Below are 15857 nucleotides of genomic sequence, written 5' to 3'. Positions count from 1 at the left end.
GTGTTTTCATAATTGGCCACTTGAATGTTCTTTCTTTGCTTATTGAATAGAGAGGACAGTCAAAAGTCACGTTATAACAAGAAATTTAATGCCTAAAAATATATATATATCCAAAAATTTCTTATATTACAGTGGATAGCGGTTCTTGCAAATTCCCCACAGCTTAGGACAGCATTAATTCACATATTCCGTAATTCAGATCCATGTGAAGGGGGTATCCCTTCAAGCCAGTTCTTGAGAAATTGAAACAAATATTGTTTAGAAGACAGATTTGTGCTATGGCATAGGCCTACTAGCAGTTGAGACTTTTTTGTATTTCCTTTTCTTCCTCTCTGTTCCTGTGCACCTGCTTATATAACACGTGCTCTCAGCGGTGTGGGTCTCTGTGGAGAGTGTGTGTCTGCAGGTTGGGTATTTCCCTCATCATGAGACTCTGTGTTCATGAGGCCTTGCTGGGTAGACAGCTCTAAGCCTTCTTTATCATTGGGCTTGATTTCTTTTTTTTTCAGAAACCTCAGATGATCTGGCAAAGAACATCTTGCCCTCTGCCAGCACAGAACACAGTGGAGATGTGAAACCCTCTCCTGCTGACCCAGGCTCTGTGAGAGAAGATTCAGGCTTCCTGTGCTGGAAGAAGGGGTGCAACCAGGTTTTCAAAACTTCCGCCACTCTCCAGACGCACTTCAACGAGGTTCATGCCAAGAGGCCTCAGCTGCCCGTGTCAGATCGCCACGTCTACAAGTACCGCTGCAACCAGTGCAGCCTGGCTTTTAAGACCGTGGAAAAGCTGCAGCTCCACTCTCAGTACCACGTGATCAGAGCTGCCACCATGTGCTGTCTCTGTCAGCGCAGTTTCCGAACTTTCCAGGCTCTGAAAAAACACCTCGAGACGAGCCACCTGGAGTTGAGTGAGGCCGACATCCAACAGCTTTATGGTGGCCTTCTGGCCAATGGAGACCTGCTGGCAATGGGAGACCCCACCCTGGCTGAGGACCATACCATAATCGTTGAGGAAGACAAGGAAGAAGAGAGTGACTTGGAGGATAAACAGAGCCCGACGGGCAGTGACTCTGGGTCGGTACAAGAAGACTCGGGCTCAGAGCCCAAGAGAGCTCTGCCTTTCAGAAAAGGCCCCAACTTCACCATGGAAAAGTTTCTAGACCCTTCTCGCCCTTACAAGTGTACCGTCTGCAAGGAATCTTTCACTCAGAAGAACATCCTGCTAGTGCACTACAATTCCGTCTCCCACCTGCATAAGTTGAAGAGAGCCCTTCAAGAGTCGGCAGCTGGTCAGCCAGAACCCACCAGCAGCCCTGACAACAAACCTTTCAAGTGTAACACTTGTAACGTGGCCTATAGCCAGAGTTCCACGCTGGAGATCCATATGAGGTCTGTGTTGCATCAAACCAAGGCCCGGGCAGCCAAGCTGGAGGCTGCAAGTGGTAGCAGCAATGGCACCGGGAACAGCAGCAGCGTCTCCCTGAGCTCCTCCACCCCCAGTCCTGTGAGCACCAGCGGCAGTAACACCTTGACCACCACCAATCCAAGCAGCGCTGGCATTGCTCCAAGCTCCAGCTTACTGAGCCAAGTGCCCACTGAAAGTGTAGGACTGCCACCCCTGGGGAATCCCGGCGGTGCCAACGCTGCTTCCCCTTCAGAGCCCAAGGAAGCCAATCGGAAGAAGCTGGCAGATATGATCACATCCAGGCAGCAGCAGCAGCAGCAGCAAGCACAAACCCTGGCCCAGGCCCAGGCCCAAGTTCAAGCTCACCTGCAGCAGGAGCTACAGCAGCAGGCGGCCCTGATCCAGTCCCAGCTGTTTAGCCCCACCCTCCTTCCTCACTTCCCCATGGCCACGGAGACCCTGCTGCAGCTGCAGCAGCAGCATCTCCTCTTCCCCTTCTACATCCCCAGCGCCGAGTTCCAGCTCAGCCCCGAGGTGAGCCTGCCCGTGACGAGCGGGGCGCTGACGCTGACGGGGGCAGGCCCCGGCTTGCTGGAAGAGCTGAAGGCGCAGGTTCAGGTCCCGCAGCAGGGCCATCAGCAGGTCCTGCAGCAGCAGAGCCAGCTCTCTCTGCCCCAGAGTCACTCTGCCCTCCTACAGCCCAGCCAGCACATCGAGAAGAAAAACAAATTGGTCATCAAAGACAAGGAAAAAGAAAGCCAGAGGGAGAGAGACGGTGCCGAAGGGGGAGAGGGCAACTCGGGACCAAAGGAATCACCGCCGGATGCCGTGAAGGCCAAGGAGAAGAAGGAATCGGCCCCCGGGGGGGGTTGTGAGCCTTCCATGCTCCCTCCACGCATCGCCTCGGACGCCAGAGGGAACGCCACCAAGGCCTTGCTGGAGAACTTTGGCTTCGAGCTGGTCATCCAGTACAACGAGAACAAGCAGAAGGTACAGAAGAAGAACGGGAAGAGCGAGCCGGGGGAGAATCCGGAAAAGCTCGAGTGCGACTCCTGTGGCAAGCTGTTCTCGAACATCTTGATTTTAAAGAGTCATCAAGAGCATGTGCACCAGAATTACTTTCCCTTTAAACAGCTGGAGAGATTTGCCAAACAGTACCGAGAGCACTACGACAAGCTGTACCCCTTGAGGCCTCAGACCCCCGAGCCGCCACCCCCGCCCCCGCCCCCACCGCCGCCCCCGCTTCCGGCAGCGCCGCCCCCACCGGCGTCCACCCCAGCCATCCCCGTGTCAGCGCCACCCATCACCTCGCCCACGATTGCACCGGCCCAGCCATCTGTGCCGCTGACCCAGCTCTCCATGCCCATGGAGCTGCCCATCTTCTCGCCACTGATGATGCAGACGATGCCGCTGCAGACCCTGCCGGCCCAGCTGCCCCCTCAGCTTGGACCTGTGGAGCCTCTGCCTGCGGACCTGGCCCAGCTCTACCAGCATCAGCTCAATCCAAGTCTGCTCCAGCAGCAGAATAAGAGGCCTCGCACTAGGATCACGGATGACCAGCTCCGAGTCCTGCGGCAGTATTTTGACATTAACAACTCCCCCAGTGAAGAGCAGATCAAAGAGATGGCAGACAAGTCTGGGTTGCCCCAGAAAGTGATCAAGCACTGGTTCAGAAACACTCTCTTCAAAGAGCGGCAGCGTAACAAGGACTCCCCTTACAACTTCAGCAACCCTCCTATCACCAGCCTGGAGGAGCTCAAGATCGACTCTCGGCCCCCTTCACCGGAACCTCAGAAGCAGGAGTACTGGGGGAGCAAGCGGTCTTCAAGAACAAGATTTACTGACTACCAGCTGCGGGTCCTGCAGGACTTCTTTGATGCCAATGCTTACCCCAAGGACGATGAATTTGAGCAACTCTCCAATTTACTGAACCTTCCAACCCGAGTCATAGTGGTCTGGTTTCAAAACGCCCGACAGAAGGCCAGGAAAAATTACGAGAATCAGGGAGAGGGCAAAGATGGAGAGCGGCGGGAACTTACAAATGATAGGTATGTTCGAACGAGCAACTTGAACTACCAGTGCAAAAAATGTAGCCTGGTGTTTCAGCGCATCTTTGATCTCATCAAGCACCAGAAGAAGCTGTGTTACAAGGACGAGGATGAGGAGGGGCAGGATGACAGCCAAAACGAGGATTCCATGGATGCCATGGAAATCCTGACGCCCACCAGCTCCTCGTGCAGCACCCCGATGCCCTCCCAGGCTTACAGCACCCCAGCACCAACGGCCAGCACAGCTTCCGCTGCTTTCTTGCAGCTTACGTCAGAGGCTGACGAACTGGCCACCTTCAGTTCAAAACCAGAGGCGAGTGATGAGAAACCAAAGCAGGCTGAACCTCCCGGTGCACAGCCAAACCAGACCCAAGAAAAGCAAGGACAACCAAAGGCAGAGCTGCAGCAGCAAGACCAGCCCGAGCAGAAGACAAATGCAGCCCAGCAAAAGCTCCCGCAGCTGACGTCCCCCACTTCGTTGCCCCAGCCTCCTCCACAGGCGGCCCCCCCTCAGTGCCCCTTAGCCCAGTCGAGCCCCAGTCCCTCCCAGCTCTCCCACCTGCCCCTTAAGCCCCTCCACACATCAACTCCTCAGCAGCTGGCCAACCTACCTCCGCAGCTAATCCCCTACCAGTGTGAGCAGTGCAAGCTGGCGTTCCCGTCGTTTGAGCACTGGCAGGAGCACCAGCAGCTTCACTTTCTGAGCGCACAGAACCAGTTCATCCACCCCCAGTTTTTGGACAGGTCACTGGATATGCCTTTCATGCTGTTTGACCCTAGTAACCCACTGCTGGCAAGCCAGCTGCTCTCTGGGGCCATACCTCAGATTCCGGCAAGCTCGGCCACTTCCCCTTCAACTCCCACGTCCACGATGAACACTCTGAAGAGGAAACTGGAGGAAAAGGCCAGTGCCAGCCCTGGAGAAAACGACAGTGGGACGGGAGGAGAAGAACCTCAGAGAGACAAGCGTTTGAGGACAACTATTACACCAGAACAGCTAGAAATTCTCTACCAAAAGTATCTCTTGGACTCCAATCCAACTCGAAAGATGTTGGATCACATTGCGCATGAGGTGGGTTTGAAGAAACGCGTGGTACAAGTCTGGTTTCAGAACACCCGAGCCCGGGAAAGGAAGGGACAGTTCAGGGCTGTGGGCCCAGCCCAGGCCCACAGGAGATGCCCTTTTTGCAGAGCGCTCTTCAAAGCCAAGACTGCCCTGGAGGCTCATATCCGGTCCCGTCATTGGCATGAAGCCAAGAGAGCTGGCTACAACCTAACTCTGTCTGCAATGCTCTTAGACTGCGATGGGGGACTCCAGATGAAAGGAGACATTTTTGATGGAACTAGCTTTTCCCACCTACCCCCAAGCAGTAGTGATGGCCAAGGTGTTCCCCTCTCACCTGTGAGCAAAACCATGGAGTTGTCTCCTAGAACTCTTCTTAGCCCTTCTTCCATCAAGGTGGAAGGGATTGAAGACTTTGAAAGCCCTTCCATGTCCTCAGTTAATCTAAACTTTGACCAAACTAAGCTGGACAACGACGACTGTTCCTCAGTCAACACAGCGATCACAGATACCACTACTGGAGACGAGGGCAATGCGGATAACGACAGTGCGACGGGAATAGCAACTGAAACCAAATCCTCTTCTGCGCCCAGTGAAGGGTTGACCAAAGCGGCCATGATGGCAATGTCCGAGTATGAAGATCGGTTGTCATCTGGTCTGGTCAGCCCAGCCCCGAGCTTTTACAGCAAGGAATATGACAATGACGGTACAGTGGACTACAGTGAAACCTCGAGCCTTGCGGACCCCTGCTCCCCAGGCCCTGGTGCAAGTGGGTCAGCAGGCAAATCTGGAGACAGTGGGGAGAGGCCTGGGCAGAAACGCTTTCGCACTCAGATGACCAATCTGCAGCTGAAGGTCCTCAAGTCGTGCTTTAATGACTACAGGACACCCACCATGCTAGAGTGTGAAGTCCTGGGCAATGACATTGGACTGCCAAAGAGAGTGGTTCAGGTCTGGTTCCAGAATGCCCGGGCAAAAGAAAAGAAGTCCAAGTTAAGCATGGCCAAGCATTTTGGTATAAACCAAACAAGTTACGAGGGACCCAAAACTGAGTGCACTTTGTGTGGCATCAAGTACAGCGCTCGGCTGTCTGTACGTGACCATATCTTTTCCCAACAGCATATCTCCAAAGTTAAAGACACCATTGGAAGCCAGTTGGACAAGGAGAAAGAATACTTTGACCCAGCCACTGTACGTCAGTTGATGGCTCAACAAGAGTTGGACCGGATTAAAAAGGCCAATGAGGTCCTCGGACTGGCAGCTCAGCAGCAAGGGATGTTTGACAGCGCCCCTCTTCAGGCTCTCAACCTTCCTACGGCATATCCGGCAATCCAGGGCATTCCTCCCGTGTTGCTCCCCGGCCTCAACAGCCCCTCCTTGCCAGGCTTTACTCCATCCAACACAGGTGGGTTCTGCTCTTGGTGGTTCTCCCAGTATTAAATAGCCGCCCAATTAGCGCTTCTCCTGTGGCTGTCGCACAAAACCTCTGAGCGTTGGCCTGATAGGAAGCTTCCTTTTTCAAGTTCTCTAACAGCAATAAAACCTCAGGTCCCTTCCACTGAGTCTCCCTAGAGCTATGGTGTACATGACTCTTTGACTTACCAGTTCAAGGATGGGGATCTTGTGGTTGGGACAGTCTCCTGAAACCATTCTCGTGCCTGGTGTTCAGTACCACCACCAGGGTGTGTGTTACAGGCATGAACTTCAGGGTTCTGGCATACTAGATCCTGGGGTATTTTCAAGACAGCAGTTTCCATTATAGACCCTTCCATTCAGTCCTTGTGGAAATGCAGATCCCATCTCGATATCTGTTGAAAATATAAAACATTTGAATATCTAGCTAATTCTGGATTGTGCCCTCTGGAAATTGGTTCAAGAGAATTTAAATCAACTCGTTGCCTTCCCCTGTGGTCCCACCTCCTTTTTCAGAGATGTGCTCTGGCAGGAGAGATGCTACCAGGAAGATGCTCTCATATGGTAGAGCCTTACTCCTGGGGTTCTCTTCGAGTCAGAAATAGAGTGTTATGTTAGTGTTTTTTGTTTGTTGGTTGGTTTTTGGCTGCACCACGGGGCACGTGGGATTTTAGTCCTCCGACCAGGGATCGAACCCGTGCCCCCTGCAGTGGAAGCACGGAGTCTTAACCACTGGACCATCAGGGAAGTCCCTGGTTGCTAATCAGATTGCCTTTGTACTGGAATGCAGTAACCAGGAACTCGTATTGGGCACTGTGGTTGTGAATTATGACATGTTTTAGTCCTCTAGACAGACAGAAACGTTAATGGTAACACCCCTTCGTTTGCTTCTGCCCGTTTCCCTTTCTAATTCAGAGTCGCGTACTTGGTAGTAATTTTTCCACTTCGTAGGGAGTGCCGCAGTTCTTCCTGTGCACCTCTATTGTTCCTCCTCCTCTGCCCTCACCCGTCTTCTCTGGATCCAGCTGTCTTCCCTAAATTGGACTTTCACCTCCAGGAGCCTGTGAGACTGAGGCACAAGTTAGAGGGCCCCTCCACAGCCTGTGCTGACCAGCACACATTCACCAAAGGAGAGCCCCTCGGAGTGCCTCCTTACCTTCAAAACATGGCCCTGTTCCCAGGGGTTGAAGTGTTTCTGCTGCTTCCCAGAGCAGCCCTGGTTCCTGGTTGAATTAAATCCAAGTTTTATAATTTTGGCAGTGTTTTACAGAACATGAGGGGCTACCTCATTCCAGATCTCAGTTTCTTATCCAAAGAAAAGAACAAGAAAAGAAAGCATTAAGATGTGGAAGTCGTTGCTTACATGTGTTGGCAAGTAATGTCACGGAATGATGTTAAGAGTCAGCTAGACATAAGCCAGGAAAGAGACTATGGAAAGTGGCTGAGCACTGAACTTCCCTTGCAGCCCAGGACCTTGGAAGAGGGGCTTGGGAAAGCCCAACATTTCATAATAATGTGAAAATATTAGAATCAAAATGTCTGATCTATTCCCCTTGTTTTACAGATGAGAAAACTGAGGCCCAGAGAGGTCAAGACCATTCAACAAGCTAGGGTAGGAGCCGGGCTCCCCGTGCTATGTACTCCTTCCACAGCACCCAGTACGAGCCAGTCAGTCAACAGGTATATGACCACTTAGAGTGGACTCCAGGTAGGAAGATAGATATGCTCTTAATCATTCACAGCAGCCAGGCACGCCCCAGTTACCACCGTCTGACTGTACCACAGCTCCCAGGAGCGCTGCATCTGGAATTAGGAAAGAAAGAACTTGTGTTTAATCGTCAGGCCCAGTGGTAAGCTCTTTCCATATGAGCTGCCATTTAATCCCTACATCCATCTGTTGTGGAAAGCTGAGGTTCCAAGCAGTCAGCTAATAGGCCCAACATCACATGGCAGATATGTGTCAGCCACAGTCCATACCTCGTCAGTCCGATTCCAGGAGTACATGACTCAGCCTCAGGGGGATGAAGTGGCTTGTTTGGTTCTGATCTTACAGATAAGAAAACCAAAGCCACGGAATTATTGTGAGAACGTATTGAGCTACTTTATCTCACATGGCTCGTGCAGAGCCTGGTAAATAGCAGAGGTTCAGTACATGTTCCTTAAAATTGAATCTCTTTTGTGCACTGTCAGTTCAAGATAAAGTCAGTTCTTCTCTGGAAGCCTGATGCCAGAGGGATGGGGAGATCAATAGGCACTTCCTTCTCTGCCCCACTGATCATTTGGCTCTGGCTACAGTTCCAACCTAAAACTTGGAGCAAGCCTGTTGCCTAGAAATAGGCAAAGCCATGTCCCAAGTTGGAATGCATAATCTGCTTTGTGCCACTTTAACCAACAAGCCTTTACTGAGTTTTTCTAAGTCAGACACATCTTCTCTGATTTCAGTCCCGTAAGTGCATTCAGGAAATTGGATGACTTAATTTCAGTGGTCCCTTTCTGCCATTTTGGAAGAGTCAATTAATGATATTATGTGATGCTGAGGGAAGCATCCTCCTTGGCTATCCAAAAGTTAATGCCTGTTTTTTCTGGGACTGGCAACTTGAGGCAACCTTGTTCTCTTCACCCGAAATCTGAGGGTTTTTTTTTTAATGCAGCCTGATAGCCCAGGGAATACTGCACCACTGGAGCCAGAAATCAACATTGTCTTCACCTGGGTTGGGCTTCAGAGTGTTTTTGCTCATGAAGACAGTGACTTGTGTGGAACCCCACCCCAGCTTTCTTGCTGAAGGTGGTCCAGATAAAGTAGTGAGGGGCTATGGGATTTCTGATTTTACATTTTGGTGTCTTCTGAAGAGAAGGGATGCGTACCGTCTAGTGTCTTGGATGTGGTCAGTGTTGTCCTTCTCCGCCACCTTGCTAGTCTTCATGAACCAGCAGCAGCCCTCCATCACCCTGAAACAAAAGATTTAACTCAGGAGATAGTTATGGGTCAGGGAGGAGGTCAGGCTCTGGGGCTGGGTGAAGGCTTTACAGGTAGTGGTAGATTAGGCCTGAGTGTGATTGAGGATGGGGCTGTGCCCTGCATGCGCCTGGTGACATGGTCTGCCACCCGTAAGCAGTGGTGCCTGGGGTCGGTTGTGATGTCTTAGGAATTGCTGGTGCTAGCACTTTGACGTTGCTCTCCTCCTCTTCCTGTGGCTGCTTTCTCAAGCATCTGCAGTCCTAATCCTCCTGTATGTCATTCAAATAGGGGCAGGAGAAGAAAACGCTCATTTTTCCGGTGGACTCCAGAATCCTATTCCTAGGTGGTTACATTTTTCAGCAGATTTGTTAAAGCAGATCAGCTGAGCCAAAGCAGGGCCACTGTTTACCTTGAATGGACTGTTTTCATTTCTTCCCATTGCCCCTCCTCTCTGTGCCCTCCTAACACATCCATTCACCTGCAGCAGTGGAGGTCAGAGAGGCACATGCGTAGAGCCTGTTGTGTTTGTTCAGGTGGTCTTGGTGCCTGGCCGGGTTTCTTGCTTTTGTTCTCCAGACAGCTTCTGGTGGGGCCTCTTGACTGTACTATTTCTGTGGGGCTTTTGATGAAGGCCATCGGTTCAGATGGGTCCCAGCTGGCAGCAGCTAGCCTGGGGGTCTCCAGACTAACTGCCTTGGGCAGAGTTGGGAGCGCAGCAGGGAAAACATGACCGAGTGGGATGGGTGTGGCATGGTGGGCAGGAAGGTGTTGGAAGTTGTTTAGCTGGTATGAGAGGTATGGGAGCTGACCCAGGGCTGGGTCTGGATTAGAATACAGGCTATCCAACCTGGGCCTGGCGGGAAAGCCATTGGATCAACAGGATCCTCTAAGTTCAAACCTTGAGCTCTTAGACCCTGTGCCAGTGACACAGGTGGAACATCTTGAGCACTAGCCTCAGCACCCCAGACTGACACGTGATTTCTCTGTCTCCATTCCTTTCAGCTTTAACGTCTCCTAAACCGAACTTGATGGGTCTGCCCAGCACAACAGTTCCTTCCCCCGGCCTCCCCACGTCTGGATTACCAAATAAACCGCCCTCAGCGTCGCTGAGCTCCCCCACCCCAGCACAGGCCCCCGCGGCGACGGCCCCTCTGCCAAGCCCCCAACCGCAGCCGCCGCAGGTGCAGCCGCCGCCGCCGCCAGCAGCCCAGCCGCCACCTGCGCCACAGCTCCCGCCGCAGCAGCAGCAACAGCAACGCAAGGACAGAGACGGTGAGAAGGGAAAGGAGAAGGAAAAGGCACACAAAGGGAAAGGGGAACCCCTGCCCATCCCCAAGAAGGAGAAAGGAGAGGCCCCCACGGCGGCCGCAGCCACGATCTCAGCACCGCTGCCCGCCATGGAGTATGCAGTGGACCCTGCGCAGCTGCAGGCCCTGCAGGCAGCCTTGACTTCGGACCCCACAGCGTTGCTCACGAGCCAGTTCCTCCCTTACTTTGTACCAGGCTTCTCTCCTTATTACGCCCCCCAGATCCCCGGCGCCCTGCAGAGCGGGTACCTGCAGCCTATGTACGGCATGGAAGGCCTGTTCCCCTACAGCCCTGCGCTGTCACAGGCCCTGATGGGGCTGTCCCCGGGCTCCCTACTGCAGCAGTACCAGCAATACCAGCAGAGTCTGCAGGAGGCCGTCCAGCAGCAGCGGCAGCTGCAGCAGCAGAAAGTGCAGCAGCAGCAAAAAGTGCAGCAGCCCAAAGCAAGCCAAACCCCAGTCCCCCAGGGGGCTGCTTCCCCAGACAAAGACCCTGCCAAAGAATCCCCCAGACCAGAAGAGCAGAAAAACGCACCCCGTGAGGTGTCCCCCCTCCTGCCGAAACCCCCCGAAGAGCCAGAAGCGGAAAGCAAAAGTGCGGACTCCCTCTACGACCCCTTCATTGTTCCAAAGGTGCAGTACAAGTTGGTCTGCCGCAAGTGCCAGGCGGGCTTCAGTGACGAGGAGGCGGCGAGGAGCCACCTGAAGTCCCTCTGCTTCTTCGGCCAGTCTGTGGTGAACCTGCAAGAGATGGTGCTTCACGTCCCCACGGGCGGCGGCGGCGGCGGCTCGTACCACTGCCTGGCGTGCGAGAGCGCGCTCTGTGGGGAGGAAGCTCTGAGTCAACATCTCGAGTCGGCCTTGCACAAACACAGAACAATCACGAGAGCAGCAAGAAACGCCAAAGAGCACCCTAGTTTATTACCTCACTCTGCCTGCTTCCCCGATCCTAGCACCGCATCTACCTCGCAGTCTGCCGCTCACTCAAACGACAGCCCCCCTCCCCTGTCGGCCGCCGCCCCCTCCTCGTCCTCCGCTTCCCCCCACGCCTCCAGGAAGTCTTGGCCGCAAGTGGTCTCCCGGGCTTCGGCCGCGAAGCCCCCTTCTTTTCCTCCTCTCTCCTCATCTTCAACGGTTACCTCAAGTTCATGCAGCACCTCAGGGGTTCAGCCCTCGATGCCAACAGACGACTATTCGGAGGAGTCTGACACGGATCTCAGCCAAAAGTCCGACGGACCGGCGAGCCCGGTGGAGGGTCCCAAAGACCCCAGCTGCCCCAAGGACAGTGGTCTGACCAGTGTAGGAACGGACACCTTCAGATTGTAAGCTTTGAAGATGAACAATACAAACAAATGAATTTAAATAAAAAAATTAATAACAAACCAATTTCAAAAATAGACTAACTGCAATTCCAAAGCTTCTAACCAAAAAAAAAAAAAAAAAAAAAAAAAAAGGAAAAAAAAAGGAAAAAAAAGAAAAAGCGTGGGTTGTTTTCCCATATACCTATCTATGCCGGTGATTTTACATTCTTGTCTTTTCTTTTCTAATATTAAAAAAAGAAGAAAAAACTTAACCCTGTTACATTGTGTCCTTTTGAAGGTACTATTGGTCTGGGAAACAAGTCCACAGGGCCTCCCTATGTCTTTGGAGCTTAAACCCCTTGTATATTTGCCCCTTTTCAATAAATGCCCCACGTTGATAGCACAGAGGAGCCCGGCATGCACTGTATGGGAAAGCAGTCCACCTTGTTACAGTTTTAAATTTCTTGCTATCTTAGCATTCAGATACCAATGGCTTGCTAAAAGAAAAAAAGAAATGTAATGTCTTTTTATTCTCAGGTCAATGGCTCACACTTTGTTCTGTTTTCAGAATCATTGTTTTAAATATATTATTTTGGGTTTTTTTTTTTTTTTTTTTTTTGGTTTTGGTTTTCGTTCCAGAAAAGATTTTTTGTTTTGTTAATTTAAAAACGGGCAGAAAGTATTTGAGAAAAACAATGTGAACTGCTTTAGCTTTCTGGGGATTTTAAGAATAGCTTTTCTGCTGAAGCCAATTTCAAGGGGAAAAGTTAAGCACTCCCACTTTCAGAAAAAAAAAGAAAAAACCCACACACAGAGTGTTGAGGACTTGTAGCTTAAAAAAATAAGTTTTAAAAACTGACTTTCTGTATTTATGATAGATATGACCATTTTTGGTGTTGAGTAGATTGTTGCATTGGAAATGAACTGAAGCAGTATGGTAGATTTAAAAGGAAAAAAAAAAAACCTTTTGTGTACATTTAGCTTTTTGTATGGTCCAGCTGACAGCTCCTCATTTGATGTTGTCTTGTTCATTCCTAGCAGATAGATTGCAATCAGTTGATTCACCTAAGCTTTTCTCCCCTTTGTCCCTTTAATTCCACTTTCTCTTTCCTCCTCCCACCCTATAATCTCCCACTTAAGGTAGCTGCCTTCATTTCTTAGAGGGTAGCTGCAGAATTATTTTATAAAACTAAAGAAAGAATTTCAATGGGTTCTAGGGGTCATTAGGATCCTCACAGATTATTTTTGGTTGGGGAGTTGAAACTTTTTAAAGGCATATAATTCTAGTTACCTATGTCTGTTAGCCTTGTACATTTATTTTTTATTTATCCTTCCTTTGGTTTTTCTTTTCACCCTTTTTTTCCCTTCCTTGTTTGGTAGATGCTTCAAATATTCTTTTCCTAAACTAAAGCATTTGTTTCGGTTTGTGTAATTGGGCTGTGTGCTTTTCTTTTCTAAAAAAGGTTTTGGTTAGGGGTTTGGTTTCTGTGTTTTTGTTTTGTTTTCTTTCCTCTCTCAGAAAAAGAAATTTCATGCTTTAAATAAAATCCAAAGACACACCCTTTCACTGCTGAGGCAGAAAAAAGGGAAAGGGTTCTTGTTACTTGAGAATTTGTTTCTGATTTAAATAAACAAGACTTAGTTTAATAAAAGAAAGAGTAAAACAGAAGATTCCCAGGTTGTTATGTGCTTCTTCTGCAAGCAGAGAGGCAGCTGTTAAAGACAATTCCGTATACCAAAAGACACACTTTTTACTTCAAAGTTTTGTCCTTGTGTTAGGCAGTCTGAGCAGCGAGTGATCCAGAGCGCAGCCAACAAAGAAGCAGATAGCAATGTACGCACAGAGAGCAAAAAAGGAACTGTGTGTGAGGCATTTGTGTTTATGTTAATATCTTATTCCTGTAACACACAACACAACGCAACATACACCCTTTCTCATCTTAAAAAAGCGGTCTGAACTTTGAAAGGAAACCTTTGTGCTGCTATAACGTAGATTTTGGAGACAAATAGATGCTTTGCTGTTTCACCTTCATAGCCAAACATCAACAGAAAAAAATCTCCCCTTACCCCGAAAGTGTGAAATCCTTCTCCCCTTCATTCTCTTCCTTATGTTTCAAAAGGGAACTTTGAAGACTGTGAATGCAGGTTCCATCTGGTCACCTTTCGGGCTTCTTCCCCAGTGCTGAAGCCACTCATCGACTTTGCAAAAAGACTGGAGCATTCCAAGATCTGAAAATGAATTTCTTTTTTTTCTCTTTTTCTTTTTTAGCCGGGACTATTTTATTTTTATGAATTTGTTTTTAGTTTAATGAAAGAGTAGATCCTGAACTGTTGTATATATTTCTAACTAGGCTGACTGATGCACAGTGCAAATTACTTTTTTAATTGTTTTTTTTTTTAAGTAGAAGTACTAAAGAATACCATCTAACTATTCATACCAGTATCCAGTCGTAGCATAAGGTGTCAAAAACAAGTACGCAAAACATTTGCTGTTTTAACAAGCTATTTCTTTTAACAAGAATTCTTGTATTTCTCCCTGTGTTTGAGATGAACATTTTTAAATTTTGAAGTTGTACAGTTTTTTGTTTTCCATTATTTTATCTTGTTTGTAACTCTATGAAATATATATATATATTTTTTGCCATTTAACTGTTGTATGTTACTCTCTGTCTGTATCATATAGAAAAAAATTGTTTTTGTTTGGTTCCCTATGTGATACCAATTAACAATTTAACACTAGTTTTATCTGTCAAATTCTGCTAGGTCTTTTCTGAAAACTTTGTTTTTAAAAATGGTAACTGTTTGGTAATAGTGCAATTTCTATCCCTTTCCCTCCCCCCTCAACTTTAAGTTCATTTCCTTGTCATTTTGCCACCCCTCCCCAAAGTTTTTTTTCTTTTTCCATTCTATTCTTTTCTTTTCTTTCTTTCTTTCTTTTTTTTTTTTTTTTTGATCTACCATGCCATCCTCCCTCTGTGAGGCAGAGTGACTGTCAGTGTTTTTGTTATGCCATGCCTCGACCTGTGGGTGTGTTCGGCAATAGCAAGGTGGTTGGGTAGACTGACTAAGCATGCTTCCACCCACCAGTGTTCCTCAGTGGGGTTATGTGAGTGTTTCAACCTGGAGTGGGTTGCACGCTTAATGATTTCCTCTACAAGTATACCGCCCACATATATGTTCATTCAAAAAAAAATTCTCAGCATTAACCTAGAAGTAGCAAAGCAGTCGGTGATGGTGAAGCTTAGAGGTCAAACATGAGCTAGTTAGATGTCTGTGGGCTGGCATCCACCATGGCTGTGACCCGTATCATTTACAAAGCATGAATTCACTACAATGCTCAACTGTTTAGATTGGTCCCACTCGGAGAATTTACTCCTGTCTGCTGCATAGTCCGTAGCTGAATAGGATATCTCAAATTACTTTTTGAATTAGTTCTTCTCCTCCATTGATACTTCATATTTTTGGTTGGTTGTTTTTTTTCGGAATCTCCACAGTGTGGGTTGGTGCCAGACACCAATCAGTCATAGCACCAAATGGGCCCACAGAATGGGAGTTACTTCCTCCATCCTCCAAAAAGAAACTTAAGAAGGAAACACATACACACACCTACACTTGCGTGCACACACACACACACGGAAAAGTTTAGGAAGTTTTATTTTTAATTAAAAGCTATTTAAAGAGATGAATGTGGCCAAAGTTTTACACAATTGAAAATAAGGTAACACAGACAGCATGTGTGTAAACCTTAGTTTATCAGGCATGGCAGGAAGTTGCAGGAGAGAGAGGCAGAGACCCAAGCCAGTGCACTTGATGTTCATGGACATATATTTTTTTTAAATAATAAATTAAATTAAAACATTTTAAATAGAAGCATAAATTGAGTTGGTTGGTTGTTGGCGCTGAGATACTGCCCACTGTGAAACAAAGCTTTGACTAGTTTTTTTGTTTGTTTACTTTCTTCGGAGGGGAGGGGGGCAAGTTTGGGTAGGAAAGAAAGCATACATGAACGTGACCCTGAGGTGAAGAGGTATATGAACAGCCTTTGCAATGTACAAAAAAAACAACAAAAAAGACAAAAAAAAAAAAAAATAGAGCAAGTGAAACCAAAAATGATGTTCTTGGTGTTTTTCTATAATGTAGTCTTGTTAGCTTTTTTGTTACTGTAACAATGCTGATCTCGAACTGTACCAAAATACATGGAGACTAACAGAACCACATGGAACTTTCAAACTGAAAAAATTTGTCACAAAAACTTTGTTGTCATAGTTAAGTTGATTGTAGATGGTAATTGAATATACTCCTTTGAAAATATTTCATCAAGTATGTTTCCTGCTCATTGTGATACATTAAAAAAAGTATGA

General features: G+C 48.4%; 2 protein-coding genes across 11 annotated transcripts in view; one reads left to right on the top strand and one right to left on the bottom strand.

Moving 5' to 3' along the window:
- The window catches only part of LOC309794312 (uncharacterized protein), a 23065-nt gene extending 13147 nt beyond the window's left edge, over positions 1 to 9918 (bottom strand). The window contains exons 1-8 of one of the 4 annotated variants that reach the window (XM_082605627.1): positions 9367 to 9918; positions 8795 to 8878; positions 7694 to 7732; positions 7086 to 7152; positions 6855 to 6998; positions 6119 to 6324; positions 4275 to 4370; positions 935 to 958 (exon numbers count right to left, since the gene is read on the bottom strand). In XM_082605627.1, the coding sequence (XP_082461753.1) occupies positions 6909 to 6998; positions 7086 to 7152; positions 7694 to 7732; positions 8795 to 8878; positions 9367 to 9524 (438 nt within the window). In that variant the 5' untranslated portion in view covers positions 9525 to 9918 and the 3' untranslated portion in view covers positions 935 to 958; positions 4275 to 4370; positions 6119 to 6324; positions 6855 to 6908. Of the gene's footprint in view, positions 1 to 934; positions 959 to 4274; positions 4371 to 5346; positions 5470 to 6118; positions 6325 to 6854; positions 6999 to 7085; positions 7153 to 7693; positions 7733 to 8794; positions 8879 to 9366 lie in introns of those variants that run through there. The other 3 variants (XM_082605626.1, XM_082605629.1, XM_082605628.1) reach the window with 3 other exon arrangements.
- Positions 1 to 15857, top strand: part of ZFHX3 (zinc finger homeobox 3) — a 258929-nt gene extending 243072 nt beyond the window's left edge. For 4 of the 7 annotated variants that reach the window (XM_082605621.1, XM_082605625.1, XM_082605620.1 and 1 more), the window contains 2 exons: positions 510 to 5921; positions 9891 to 15857. In XM_082605621.1, the coding sequence (XP_082461747.1) occupies positions 510 to 5921; positions 9891 to 11521 (7043 nt within the window). In that variant the 3' untranslated portion in view covers positions 11522 to 15857. Of the gene's footprint in view, positions 1 to 509; positions 6112 to 7493; positions 7732 to 9890 lie in introns of those variants that run through there. The other 3 variants (XR_014292026.1, XM_082605623.1, XM_082605624.1) reach the window with 3 other exon arrangements.

This window comes from Mesoplodon mirus, assembly GCF_964341445.2.
Source record: "Mesoplodon mirus genome assembly, chromosome: 19".
NCBI lineage: Eukaryota > Metazoa > Chordata > Mammalia > Artiodactyla > Ziphiidae > Mesoplodon > Mesoplodon mirus.
The sequence above is the reverse complement of the archived record's forward strand: the minus strand, read 5'-3'. Positions and strand labels throughout refer to the sequence as shown.